General features: G+C 37.6%; 2 protein-coding genes across 3 annotated transcripts in view; one reads left to right on the forward strand and one right to left on the reverse strand.

The window, feature by feature from the left end:
- PLPP1 (phospholipid phosphatase 1) overlaps nucleotides 1–1,886 on the forward strand; it is a 63,361-nt gene extending 61,475 nt beyond the window's left edge. For both annotated transcript variants that reach the window (XM_041470618.1, XM_041470619.1), the window contains exon 6: nucleotides 1,439–1,886. In XM_041470618.1, the coding sequence (XP_041326552.1) occupies nucleotides 1,439–1,564 (126 nt within the window). In that variant the 3' untranslated portion in view covers nucleotides 1,565–1,886. The remainder of the gene's footprint in view (nucleotides 1–1,438) is intronic.
- The window catches only part of MTREX (Mtr4 exosome RNA helicase), a 42,493-nt gene continuing 29,386 nt past the window's right edge, over nucleotides 1,774–14,880 (reverse strand). Inside the window, exons 19-27 of the mRNA XM_041470617.1 lie at nucleotides 11,821–11,949; nucleotides 10,696–10,806; nucleotides 10,208–10,396; nucleotides 8,926–9,089; nucleotides 7,471–7,576; nucleotides 6,244–6,300; nucleotides 5,668–5,830; nucleotides 2,324–2,428; nucleotides 1,774–2,005 (exon numbers count right to left, since the gene is read on the reverse strand). Coding sequence (XP_041326551.1) covers nucleotides 1,953–2,005; nucleotides 2,324–2,428; nucleotides 5,668–5,830; nucleotides 6,244–6,300; nucleotides 7,471–7,576; nucleotides 8,926–9,089; nucleotides 10,208–10,396; nucleotides 10,696–10,806; nucleotides 11,821–11,949 — 1,077 coding nt within the window. The 3' untranslated portion in view covers nucleotides 1,774–1,952. The remainder of the gene's footprint in view (nucleotides 2,006–2,323; nucleotides 2,429–5,667; nucleotides 5,831–6,243; nucleotides 6,301–7,470; nucleotides 7,577–8,925; nucleotides 9,090–10,207; nucleotides 10,397–10,695; nucleotides 10,807–11,820; nucleotides 11,950–14,880) is intronic.

Genomic DNA, 14,880 nt, shown 5'->3' on the forward strand with positions numbered 1-14,880 from the left:
CTTGCCTAAACTTGTCACAGCAGGCCCAGTGGACTTAGTGACAAGAATTGGTACTGGGTGCCACAAGAGTGCCATGGCTAATACATCCATAGATTAGGACTTCTGGATCAATGGGAACGAACTGAGGTCTTACTGAAGGATTCAGTTACCAAGAACTGAGGTTCAGCTGAGAAGAACCACCTCCACAATAAATGTTTTGTCCAGCTTTCTCAGGTCAGAAGGGTTTAAGACAAAGCTGTCTGCTAGGTGCAATCAATAATCAAATGTTGGAGCAGCTCTGGGAAATTGTCCAGGCTCCACTAGCTGTTACTAAATGGCATAATCCTACCCCTTTTTCTAAGAAACAGAGTACAGAGAGTAAGAAACATCAGAGATCAAAGAGGTGAGGACACTTTTATTAGGAAAACAAGTTTAGTCAAGGATGTTGGATGACTCAGAAGGTGCTTGGTAATACAAGAAAGAGTAGAAAGTAGCATTACAGTGAGTAGAGTTGAAAGGTCAGGAAATTATTTAAAAAAATATACACTAGCACCAACCACCTCCCTCGTTCCTCTCCAAAACCAGCAAACTGAGGTTAGAGCATAGCAGCACAGCAACTGCAAACAGATCACTAAATTGAACCGAGGGAATCTGGCATTAATTGGAAGCTGAAACTCCCCTGGATTGTGGCTAAAGCAGTGTGCTGGGTCATCAGTTAGCTGCCAGTGTGGTGGGAGATTGTTTCTTCTGCCATGGACATTCAAGTGTTCCACAGTTCTCAGGCTGGCAGTGGGAGGGGAAGACACAATACAGGAAGGGAAGGGATCATGTGAGGCTCTCATTTATTGCATTCCATGCAGCACTGTGCCCAGCACATCTGCTGTGGGTCTTGGTGAAATGAGCAGTGGAAGACAGCAAGCTGCAGAATTGGATCAACCACCTGTCTTGTAGTGAGGGAGATGTCTCCTAGCTGTGAAGAAGTGAGGTGGTGTGTTTAAAAGACTGCAGGAAAGGACTACATAGGTAGAGCTGGCCTTAAAGCTGCTGGGTCCAGCCTAAAGCACCACCTCTCCTGTTCCACCTAAATTACAGAAAAAAATTTTAACTAACTTGCATTGTGGGCCCTCAAAAAGCATATTTTGCTTCTTTATTTAGAGCTGTCCAAACTATGGCTGTTGTAATGAAGCAATGCCTGGTAAGGCAGTCAGTTAGCACAAGCCTTGAATTTGGCTTAAACCATCAGTGGCTAAATGATCAATGGCAAGGTGAAAAAGCTATTGAAAGAATGTCTGAATTTTGTACAAGACTTCCCTGCCATCTTCTAATGTTTTAAATTGATTGAGCTTTTTACTAGTTTTGACATACAATTTGCCTGCTGCAGAGCCCTTGTTTCAAAGACTTGTGAGTGCAGGAATAATTTTAATACTGATCAACACTTAACGCTAATTTGTTCACTTAGGTTGTGTATGTGTCAGACTTCTTCAAAGTGAGAGGATGTACATTTCAACCAAAAGAAGATTCCCATACAACCCTACATGAGACTCCAACAAATGGAAATCACTTTGGCAGCAATCATCAACCATGAAGAATGACCCATATCGCCTACATTGCTCTGAAAGAAAACAATTTCACAAGTCTAACTCTGTAATATAATTGCCTTTAAGGGACTGCTGCTGCTCTTGGATGCTCACTTTACCTGTATATAGTAATATCTACCACAGTTATTGTACATCTAAACTTTAAATTTCTGTTGGTTCAAGCTCTTGCTTAAAAGAAAGCTATTACAACTGTAAATTTTTATTAAAAACGGTAACAAGTTATATTACATACACTGCTGTTTGTACATGCCTTGTTGAATCAACTGTGGTTTAAGTAAACACCATTAAAAGGAATTACTTGATATGGAAGCCACATGTGACACTGATGAATTTGTTCCATCACGTCAGTATATAGGTTCTGGAAGACATCTGCTGTTACAGGTAAAGGCTTGCAGCAAACACAATATCTCTCTTGATTTTTGTAATCCCTATTAAGAAGGAAAAAAATATTCGTATTTAGGAGTCTTAACTGACACAACCACTATTTAAAGTACAGTTACAAGCATGTTACAGGTTATTAAATGGAAGTCATTGTACATCCATTTTTAGCAACCCTTTAAGTCAAACTCTGTAATACAGATGTTCTCTGGAAAGGTAACAGCAATGGTGCTGTTTACTATGATGTCAACACAAGAAGTTCACATTATGAAACTATTCACATTCAGTCCTCACTACCTGTGTAGCCCCCACCCCCTTCACTTTTTCTTCTAGAATTGCTTCATGTACTGTAAAAGTGAAGTACATACCCTCTGCAAACTTATTTTCCAGTTCTGTGTTCCCAATGGCTTTTGCAGCCTGGCACATCTGCCGAAGCAGTTCTTCTAGACGCCTCATGCAACGAATTATGCTACCTGTATGAAAGAGCAAGGGACAGTGCCACATCATGTAACTATTACTCAAAGTAATAGTTCCTTCTACAACCCTGTTCAATTTATCTAGAAGCCAAATGTCTTAGACTTAGTTTCTGTTTGCACAGTAAATTTCTCTGTGAGGCATTTCCTTGAAGTGGTTTCCAAATGCTTGTCCTTTCTACTCTCTTTACAGTCTCTAACTAATATCTAATCGCACTACTTTCTGGGCTGTTGAGTAATTCCTAGTAGATTTTTTCTTTCAAGAACTTGCTGAGACTTCCTCAAAAACCATAGAGCATTAGGACATTCACAACTGTAGCTGCTTCAAGAACTACCACAGGTTTATTTTTTATAAGCCTTAGTTCTTTGTTGGCAAAGGCAGTAAAACAGTAAGTGATCTGTCTCACTAATCCTGAGCTACTCAAGAGTCCACGGACCACTCTACCACACCACTATACCATTGCATGGTTACAATAATGCACACAAGCATCTTGCCACAGCTTCTCCACTGCAACCCAACACCCACTTGTGATTTATTATGCATTTATCTCCTCTTTGAACTTTCCTCACAGTTCAGCCCAAGTCACTGCTACAAATTTCACAAAACAACCCTAAACGCTTCTGCTCTTCTGGCTATAAGCAAGCAGTATCCTGTTTGGTCATCTCCTCCAGCAGCATCTCCGACAGTCAAAATTACTGTAGGCAAAATAACTGTTAATGGGTAAATATGGGATGAAGGGCTTGAGAGCAGCCCTGCTGAGAGGGACTAGGGGGTGCTGCTGGATGACAGGCTCTGTATGACCTATCAATGTCACCTGCAGCCCAGAAAGCCAATTATATCCAAAGCAGTGTGGCCAGCAGGGCAAGAGAGGCAGTTGGCCCCTCTGCTCTCATGAGACCCCACCTGCAGTGCTGCATCCAGCTCTGGGGTCCCCAGCACAGGAAGGACATCAGCCTGTTGGAGCGAGTCCAGAGGAGGGCCACCAAGATGATCAGAGATGGAACAGGTCTCCTTTGAGGACAGGCTGAGAGAGTTGGGGTTGTTCAGCCTAGAGAAGAGAAGGCTCCAGGGAGACCTTATTGTGACCTTTCAATACACGGAAACATTCAAGGTCAGGTTGGATGGGGCTCTGAGCAACCAAATTTAGGGGAAGATGTCTCTGCTCACTGGAGGGGGTTTGGTCTCTACAACTTTCTATTACTCCTCTTAAGGCATAAAGCTGGGAAAAAACCCCCAATGTGAAAAGAATATTGTTCAAAGCTCTTGGGAAAGTGAGACATGATAAAGTAATGCTACTCTTCTAAAACGTATTCATAGGGCCTCACTAGGCTATGTCAGTTTCTACAGTGAGAAAAGTCAGTGTAAGAGCAACAGTTTGTAAAACCTGTTGCAATGACACGAGATGGAAAACCCACCCACAGCCTACTGAGCACAGAGCACACACCAACACAAGTGACCTGAGGGCAGCTGCCCCAGCACGGCTGTGCTGCACTGTGGCAGGCCCTGGCTCAGCTGTCAAAGATCCTGCTCATCTCCATTTACAAGGCCAAGCCCCGAGAGCCATTCCAGGGAGTACTGGTTTACAAGCTGGGCTTGTTGCAGACATAGTTTTTTGTGCAAGAAAAAGAAAACTGCAATTTTAAAAGGAATTATTATTGTATATACTTCCATAAAGCAGGATTTGATCTGTGGTTAACAGGATATTTAATTCAGTTTAGCATTCTTTCCTAATGGCTTTGAAAAGCTGCTCTTATTTTTATTTCTTCCCAACACATATTTCAGCCTAAAGACAAGGTATTTTCATTAGCAAATCAATGCTACTCCACTTTGTGGCAAACACACTTGTTCTTGAAACACTCAGGCTTATTTTGTATTTGAAATCACTACAGTTACTTGGATAACCAAGGAAAACTACTCTGGGATTTAGGAACACCACAGACCTTTTAAGGCACACATAACCAACAATGGATGCCTGAAGTGCTTGCCTTCCTTTTGGATAAAGCACAGAAAACCAGCCTACTGAAAGTTAAGGGAGGAATCATGCATTGACTCCTGTAACAAGAGATGACCTCACAAGAGGCCACTAAGATCTAATTTTGAGGAAGCTGGCACTGTTGAGTAGAACAAAGCTGACTGTCTTAGTATAAATATGGTAAATGGAAAATGCTAGTACCCAGTGTATTCTGAACATTAAAGTGTCAATGTAAACATAAGCCAGCTGCTTTAATGTTCCGCATACTCAGGGTGCCTCCATAGCAAATGGAAGGCTCACATCCTCCTGGAAATAGGAGGAACCTGTTGACTGCAGAAGCAAAGACTGCCAGGATTTGTGTTGCTCAAAAGCAACTTTCTTTAGAAAGTTCCTGGGTCTATGCATTGGATTACATGCACGAATTGTGTGCATGAATCCCCTTGTTGTAAGGGAACCTGCAAACCTTTGCGAAGAAGAAAATAGCATTTGAGCGAGGAAACAGTGACAGTAACAACTCAAAAAGGAAAACTTGTAAGAGTGGTGGATCCATCCTACTCTTCACAAATTCCAACAGGCTGATTTTTTATTCTGGTTTGACCTTTAGTGTTGACCATTCTTGTCTGACAACCCTTTGGATGGTTTGTTTTTGCAAAATACCAGGCCTGTAAATCATCATACTTTTACAAGTGAAAACAAAGTATTCTTCCTCAAGGGGCAGTTTCTAGTACTTCAGTTTTAGGAACCAAATTAATCATCCTGACACGTTGTATCTAGGCTTTGCAACTATCTCCATTGCACTGATGTGCAAAACTATTCAAAAGAGAGACTTGGTTATCACTTCTCACTTCTGTCATCATTAAGTCAGCAGGAAGAACTGGTTATACCAAATAAATAAAAAACTTAACTATAATGAGGACAAATGCAAGACCTGTACTTCCTGATGACAAGCATTTGGAACATGTTTTTTTCCCTTTATTAACTAGAAAAAGTAAGCATTACTCTTTGTTGTAATGCTTAGAATTTCTGAGTTTTATAGAAAGCTTTTAGAATACAGTGATAGCCCTTTAAAAAGGGATTCTAGATTCTAAATCATCAATAGTGTGTAAGTATACATTTAAAAATACAGTAAACCATTTTTTCCCCACTTGATTTTGGCCATACAGATGCTTGAATGCATCTGAATTTATGATAAGGTTATTCAGCATTACCATTCCTTGTTGTAGAATTACCAAGTCATACCTTCTAAAGAACAACTGTTTAGCCTACCTTCAAAAACATCTGTCATTTTGCAGATGTGAGCAAAGTTAGCTCCATTTGCCCATGTATACACAACATCCATTAGGTTGGGTCTGAAAGAATTCAAGTAATTTTCTTCATCAGTTTCCAGCTTTGCTTCTGCTGACACCTTGGCGATTCTTTTTGCACACTCCTGTAAAATAAAATATTTTGTATTTATAATATACTTAACCAGAGCAAGAATTGAACTGACAAAAAGACATGCATATTATTAGGTCCTGCATTACAGAATGAGGTTTTCTTTTTAGCGTGAAATTACTCATAATCAGAAAGTAAACCACTGTTGACATGAAGTCTGCCTACACTAAGAATCTACAGTGTAGCAGACAAGCTTACAAAACTTTTAGAGGCATGTCCTAAATTAGCATACAGATTTCTTGCAAACCATATAATGTATTATTAATTACACACTGCAAAATCACACGCACTGCCAGCTGAATTCACTGATAATTCAAAATTAGGTCTTTACTGTACACTTACGATACATTACTCATGAGCTTTGCTCATGTCAACATTAACCCTGAGCTCAGACAGATTTCTAATTACCTGCATTTGCCGAAGTGGTCCTGCCAACTGTTCAGTCAATTTTGGCATTTCACTGGACTGAAAAAGAAGATATTAAACAATCTTAAGTGCTCCCATGCAAAACGAGAAGTTCAATGTGTGATACTGCCACTCTACATTATTCCAATAAATTCTCAAACATGTTGCCAAGCACTGAGTTTGTTCCTCAAACTAGATCAGAAAACAAAATCTTTCTGTGAAATATACCAACATTATGAAAAGCAGCACCTGCTTTCTGGATACTTCCAAAATTCCCTCTATTTAGTTGTATCATAGTTTTGAACTGACGAACGAACTGCCACTAACTACTTTGACAGTTACAAGCTTTAAGAATACGAAATGTTTTTAATAACTTAAGCATCAGTGGCAATATATGAAAACATGGCTTTTCCAAAAACAGGAACATCTTTATGCCCTAGCTGGTTAGACTCAAGTACTATTGTTGAGTGAATCCCAATATTCTCATTAACAATAGCTTACCTTGGTTTCCCTTCTACTAACAAATGGAATGCATTAGCATCTGCTGCTAGTGGGTTTTTATTCCGTATTTAGAATCAAGCTGGCTGTTACATCTTGCTACCTACTTGCAAAAATATTTCATATGGTTCATATGGAAGTTTATTTTTACTAATTTTACTAACTTTGGGGGTGATACTAACGTTGTATACAGGCTTGCAGGTGGGAAAACAGTAACATCTGGTATTAAATGCCAGATTAAATGCTTTTAAAAACATATTATCTGATTTTAACAGCCTTTTTGGTATCAATTCCATGTGGTACTGCCATTTCAGTCAATGGTCAAGGGTACTGATCATGTAACATAACACAGACACGTCTGAGGATTAAATATATGCTCATCCCATAGTGCAGAGTGTTATTGTTAAGCATCTTCTTGAGAAAATCATTCTTCATTTTCTATTATATGGAGGGATGTGTGTGTATTAATAGCAGCACATATGCTGAGACTCTTTCATTGCAGGAGGAAGACTGCAATTTAACACAACCTGTCTCTCATGAGGAAAGAGACTTGAGCATTGAAGCTGAAATGTTTTTACTAAGTTCAATGGGAGTTCATGTCAAACATCTTAGGAAGCGATCAAAAATGTGCAATGGCTCATACTGTTATGACCAATTTCTGCAACTGAATTTAAAACAGTATTGTTAGAATACAGGAATGTCTAGAATTCTTGAATTGAAGAAGTAACTCACATTCTCTTGAAACACGAAACAGCTGAGTAGTGCAGTTGCCTGCTCTGCAGACAAATCATTGAAGAGACCATTGAACATCATTTCCGTAAGGAGTAGTTCATCAGCACTAAAATAAAGAGAATGAAGCTTAGGGGAAAGACTTACTGATATCTAATTTTTTAAATGAAGAACTATTAATCAGTTTTCTGAAGCAACTGGATGTGCATTAAAAAACCAGCATCTTAATTTAACTGTCAGGGACACAAAATAGACACGCACACAAACAAATACATTAGCTTTTTAAGGGGAATCTAATGATTAAGAGACTGCAACAGTATTTTAAAGAAACTAAAAGCACTTACTGGACTACAATAAAACTCTCCTGACAGATCATATGAGTTAGTATAAATAGTCAATTAGACAGTTTCTATCAGACAGAATATCAAGAGATCAGAAAGAACCAGGGAGTTTGGTAACTTACAAAAAGGACTAAAACTAGTACTGTTGCTGCTTAGAGAAAATTCAACTGGATATTTCCAAAATACTGAAGAGAAAGGAACAAAGTTGCTTCAATTTACTTGAAGAATAAAGACTTAATAATGAATTATAAAGTAACTGCATGATGCAGATATAAAATCCAAACATACTTATTTGGATGAAACACCTCTATTTTTAGAGTTAATAAAAAAAATGCACAGAGTGGGGGAAAAACAATGTATGATTTTTTTTTTTTTTTTTTAAAGAGATGTGTAACTCAAACAGCTCTACACAGTCAGGAAGTAGATAAAACTCAGATTCAGTTTCCTCACTTGCTATCGGATTTTGCAAGATGATTAGCTATCAAATGTCAGTAGCAGCTTTCAAACTTACCTGTAAGACAAAGTACAGCACTCACTGTGAGTTTTAAAAATACAAAATCCTATCAAAATCTGAGTTACACTGTAAGATATTAAAATCTGATTCAGGATTTTTTCACCTTTTTCAATATATATATATACCTGATAAATGTATTACAGTAAAATGCATCACTTCACAGATTCCTATGGAAGCAATTTCGCTCTCTTGCAGACCTGTCAGTGACTTGGTAACTGCTGGCAATCATTGCTACACTCATTTGAGAGTACCAAGAGTCCTGGTTCAACGTCAACCACAGTAATCAAGACAATCCCTCATGAAATGTACAACATTAAATGAAAACACATGCTATTACCTAAGTCAGGCACAAAAATAGCCATTGTTTTGGCATTTTCATGTCTTCGTTTTAATTTTAAAACCTATTGTATTTTGTCCTTAAGTTGCTACTTTACTTACGCTGCTTGAATCTGTACATTACCTTTATTACACAGAACACAGTCTCTAAAGAACCCTTTTTCTAATTTTCTCAAAACTTTAAAATATAAACATAATGTACTAATTTTAGCAAGGACAATAAAGTATACATACACAACAATGACAGTTTGCACAGAAGCCAGTTACCTGCTGATTTCACAAGCAACCCGTCCTTTCATCTCAATAACATCTGAAGACGTGGCAAACCCCAGCCTTCTCAAAACACGCTTGCGGCATTTGAGTTCATCCATTTGCAGGACAGTTCTGGCTTTCTTCAATTCTCGCTTTGCCACTTTAATATCCATAGCAATCTGGGGGGCCAGAAGGAGAGGAATTACACCTTGATGGTTTAACAGATGCAACTGTTTTAAAGACATTGTTTAATTTACAAAAAGGCCTCAGAACAATGGTATATGAACATACTACTTGACTAGTCAACTTGCCTAAGTATTGTAAGAGGAAGGTTTAAAACAGATTTAGTAATAATAGTAAAAAAATCAGCTCCATTTACCTACTGAAATCTCTGGTAAGCTCAGGAAGTTAAGCTATTTACCCACAGTGGGAAACCAAATCAGTCCACACTAAAAAGACAATTCTCTGCTGAGAAATGAGTGCTCATCTTCTGAGACCTAGACTAAGTCTCAGCTAACCAATTATTCAATGAAATGTAAGCCAAAGGCATAATTTTCTGCTACTAGAACTTCTCCAGTGGCTTGCAGTTCATCACAGTCACCATCTACATCCTTACAGCAGACACCCTTGCAAAAAGCTGCTCAGTCCATCCGGTCTTACCACATGCAACTCTGTGCTGCCCATACCAGAACCACCTCACTTCTGTGAAGTGGCTCCTGGAGAACCTGTTTTCTCCAGCAGCTTATGACAGCTGGTTTTATGCATAACTGATTTCAGTCTAAGACAGTACAACTCTATAAAAAATAAGTAACTGCATTCCTTATAGGCTGAGAGTCAGCTCAGGAAGCAGCAGCACAATGATTTCTCTGGTACACTCCTTAAGTTAATAAGCCCCATCAATTCAACTTAGGTTTGCACGAATATATTAAAAAAATATAAATTAAAATTATCTATAAAGACTTTTCCTACATTGCATTGTGCTATCCCTATTCAGTGAAAAAGACCCCGGTAATCTTCTAATTCCTGAAAATTTCCTCTGAAGTTTTCTTTTCGTCTGAAAAGATTTTTTCCATCTGTATGAAGGAAGGGCACACCTTTGCATCTGTACAAAGGAAGGGCACACCTTTGCATCTGTACGAAGGAAGGGCACACCACCAACTCAGCAATTATTTTAGTGAGATTCAGTGAGTTTTAAGAGTTGATTTGGGCTTTGCAAAGAAAAAGAAAAGCAAGTAAGAAGACAACTTCCCTCCCCCCTCTGCAGCTAAACACAAAGTAATTTGGTTTGTATCTTTACCTGTGCTTTTTTTTCACAGAGTTTGTATATGGATTCCAAATTTGGATCATTGTGAAGAGGATGTGAATACATCCTATGCTCAAATGCCTCTATTTTTTGGATTACTTTTTTCAACCCTTGGTCTTTGATGCCCATGTCATCAATAGGGTCTAGTAAGGGCACTCCATCAGGAAAACGTTTCTGTACCTCCTAAAATGATGAAAAAGGGTTTTTTTAAGACAAGTAACAGTAAAATAAGCTGGTATAACTACAGAGACACAGAAGACTGTAATGTAAGTTATGTGATGTTTCAGCAGTTTTCAAAGTCTGTTTAAAATTACTTAACAAGGAAAAACAATTGACATTCGTTGTGACTTCCAACACTTTTAAAGAATAAGGGTGAAGACGTGACAGAAACTTTACACGAATTTCTTTAGCACAAGTTGCCTTGGGTTTAAGAGTACCTCACCAAGCAGAGCAGAGTACTTACACAGCCTAGTGGAACTTACCTGTACAGATTTTAACACACTTTGCCTGTTATCAATAGGTCTCAGGTCTTTTGGTATGTAGAGTCGCACACTGCTGATAGCTGAGACAAGATGCACCAAAACGGGAACAACCTATCAAAGAGAGCATAGTAACTCATTAATCAGTAAAAAACATACCTCTTATTACTGTTCCATAGCAAAACCTTTTCAAAGGAAAAGGAAAACTTAGTGCTCAAGAACACTAAGTAACACAAAGTGGGTAAAGGAGTATCAGAAAGTAGGAAAATTCAGCTAATGACCTGAAGTATTCATAAAGAAGAAAAGTAATTGTCCAAATGGGAAAATTCTGAATGCAGTTACATCTGGAGAAACTAAAATCAAACAACTAAAATCAAAACAACAGTTTTTCTATTACCTTACGTCTTACCTGCTGGAATACCTCTTCTGATCCAAACCAGACAAATTATTGTCTTATACTTAACTAAGAACGCTACCAGCAGAGAACATCAAGACAGAAAATACATCTTCCTAAGCATGAAAATCATCATGACACCATGAAGAATCACTACTGCATTAAACTCCAAGGTTTAAATGGAGTTTCTGAAAACAAACCTGCAGACAAATTATAATTTTCAGATCAAAGGCAGTGTAACTGTTTGTCTTGATACCGAGTTTCAAACTGAAAATTTTAAATAATGCAAATATTTTCACTTAAAAAAAAAAATTCAATTTAATTTTAGAATGAGAGTGTTTTGCAAAGCTGTCCAGAGAGGTGGTGGAGTCACCATCCCTGGAAGGGTTGAAGAAACAACTGGATGTGGCACTTCGTGCTATGATGTAAGTGATAAGCTGGCATTCAAGGATTAAACTAAATGATCTTGAAAATCTTTTCCAGCCTTAATAATTTTCATAAATAAAAAAGGAATTCTGTTCCCAGAGACAAGATACTGCTGAAAAAAGCATCTGTCAAACAGTACTACTGAAAATGTATTACTTTAATTTATTAAGAAGGCAGAGTTAGGTGTACAGATTCTTTCTCTTCCTTAAATGCATCAGTCCCTCTTTTACCAGAATGTGCAAATGGTTTGGAAATGAAGATTTGGGAAAGCTTATGGGAACTACCGAGAATAAAAACATGTAACAAACCTGCATTTCTCCTCTCTCATCAGGTCTGGCTGGCTTTGCAGACTCAGTAGCAGAATTTTTCAAACTGTCTTTGCTGCAGTGCAGGAGCACTTCAACTACATACAATGGGTCCAATTCACCAGAATTTGGCTGTTGAGAGTACAGAAAAAGAGCAGGTCTGTAGCAGTTATTTTAAAATACAAGCAGGAATGAATGCAAAACACATGATTTCTCCAACATTAAAGGTAGGAAATGAGCCATGCCTCTTACAGAGTATCAGTTCAGTGTTGCAGTACATTCTGAAAACCCACACTCTGGTGAACTCATTGGAAGATCCCTCCCATAGAAAAACACACTTGAAAAAATTACCCTTCCCCATCCTCCCTTGCCAGAGTAGCCTAAAGTCTGCTTGAAGTTTCAGCTGCATCTGCGTTTTCTTCTGTATGTAGCTTGTTCTAAGTAAGCCAGTATGTTTTAAAACTGTAATGCATATTTGCATCATGCTAGCAGAACTCTGCATTTGAAAAAAACTCAACCCAAAATTTAGGGGATCTCTTTCATTTGCAGGTTCAAGTTTTCATGCACAACAAAGACCACAGAAAAATCTTTCAAGCATAACAGCTTCTATCTGTGGCAAGCAGAAAGCTGCATCTTACAGGCTGCATCTTTACACAACCATAACATATGTATCCATAACATCTGACATTCATTTAAAGAACACAAATATGTAGATGTGGTGATAAAGACTACTGTTCACAAGGCCATAACCTTTTTTACACACTGCTTTAAAAAAGACTGGCAATAGTTATTTGGATCAATATGCACTAGGGTTGCTCAAATACACTCCTACTACAAACAAGTATTTTTCGGACTTCGAACAGAAGCAAATTAAAGGCCCAACACAAAAGGCAGACATCACCTTTTAAAATACCACGTGTAAGCTTTCTGCTTCCAAACACAAGAGAAAAAGAAAACATTATTTTCAAAATCCCGTCTTAACTCAGTTCATTTTTACTGGGCAATATTTTTCATTACAAAACTACAACATACTATTTTATTTCACTGCATGGCAGCTAGCATTTTTAAGGGATTCTCAGAAGTGCTATGAGAAAGTGCCACCATAAACTAAAGAGAAAAACAGGGTTATCCTGTTGTGCAAGCTAAATTATTTCTTCAAGAAATGCCAATTACTTGCTGAGGAAGAAACTGTTCCACTGAATTATATCCTGCATTTACAGAAAGCACTCACAGCAATGTAGGAGATCCAAAACAATGCCACCCTCTGAATTAGTATTTTAAAATACACACATGCACCCAGATCAGTAGCCAGCCAAAGCCAGGGAAGGCACAATGCTGACTTGAATGAAGTAGAGACTAAACTTATAGCTGCACAAGTGTGCCACAGAAAATACTAATTAGAGATGTCTAGAAAATTATGAGAGGAAAAAATATTTTTACCTGTGATTGTATTGTAAACTTATTAATAAAGAAGGAGTATAAAAATCATTAACATCTGCTGCTAATATTACTCTATTTAAGTTTACATACACCAACAGCTTTTAGAAAATGCTGACTAGACGTGACTCCATCTACAACTGCTTTTTTAACGTGTACTGTTTCCTTCAACAGGATTTCCTACAACAGTATAGGTACTAAAAACCGCTACACCCTAGAACAGCAACATGCTTCTATATGCAGGAATAAAAGGAGACTAGAACTCTTAAAGCATTTGCTAGCCACAGACGTCTCTGTCACATCAAATTCAAATTATTCTTTTAATTCATGCTGCACCAAGTCACATCCTTCAAGACCAAAATTAAGCCCTTTTGAGCAGAGTACTGCAGAATTATTTGAAATCTTAGGATTTTAGATTTGCCCTGATACACCTCTCACTTCAAGTGTTTGGAAACAAACCAAAATAAGAAAGATGATCGTGCCCAGGAACCAAGAAGGATAGAAAAAATAACAAATCCAAAGTCCCAGATAGGTAATATCAAACTTACTGAAAATTCAATGACCAAGACACAGCACTAAAAGAGATGTTTATGTAGTAAACATTATAAATAAATAAGGATTATAATAATCTAAACAGGGAAGATAGAATTGCAGCATCTCAAATTTTGGTATCAATAATTTTTAATAGACAAAAATTTCATGTCTAGAATCAGGAATGAAATAATACTGACTATCAACAGCACAACAGTATCATTACCTTACTGCTGGCACAATCCAGTGGAAATAAAATTTCTCACTCAAAATATTTAATGGGGTTTTATGAATTCCAAAGGACATAGTTATTGTGCTGCCTACTATAATGTAGAATATATAGCAAGCATCTCTGCTTCAGATAAATTCTATTCTGAACAACAGTGGACAGGAAAGAGCTATTCGTATTGGCAGTTTCATGGAACACTGATTTGTCTAATTATATTGGGAAAACATCTACATATAATTAATAATAAACATAACTGACATGACTCATGCCTTTGCTTTCACAGTGCAAAAAAGGAGTATTATGTGAAATACAGACATACTATAACCTGAAATTCATTATTAATTGCATAGATTTCTCATTAGAAAAAAGATTTAGGAACTATGATATAGCAAAGAAAAGTTTGCAACTAAACTTGCAATATAGTCTGAATTCAACATAATTCCTAAAAGTAAGCCCAAAGAACTGTTCCATATAGAAGTGGATGAAGGTCTAAAGATACAGCATAAGTAATATCTTTCCAGTACTAAATAAGTATACTTGCATACTTTAAATAGTAATGGGGAATGACATCTGTGTCTCAGGACAAAAATGCATTGAATAGACACTAAAATGGGTAAAAAACAACTTCCTTCAAGTAATTTGTTTTGCCTCTGCTCATAGAAACTAGTCTATTCATACTGACTTTAAAAGTTACATAGCTTTAAGTTTTTCCTTAATTTCCCGCATCTATTGTCATTCTTTCCACAAACTCAGAAGGAAAAATTCAACCCAGCTGAGAGAACAACTTAATGAAAAAAGTGCTGCTGGAGCCACATCCATCTCTTGCAAAACAGTCCACAATTTCAAAGCCAATATTCAAGCCCAAA

Source organism: Pyrgilauda ruficollis, unplaced genomic scaffold (genome assembly GCF_017590135.1).
Source record: "Pyrgilauda ruficollis isolate IOZ18807 unplaced genomic scaffold, ASM1759013v1 scaffold25, whole genome shotgun sequence".
Classification (NCBI taxonomy): domain Eukaryota; kingdom Metazoa; phylum Chordata; class Aves; order Passeriformes; family Passeridae; genus Pyrgilauda; species Pyrgilauda ruficollis.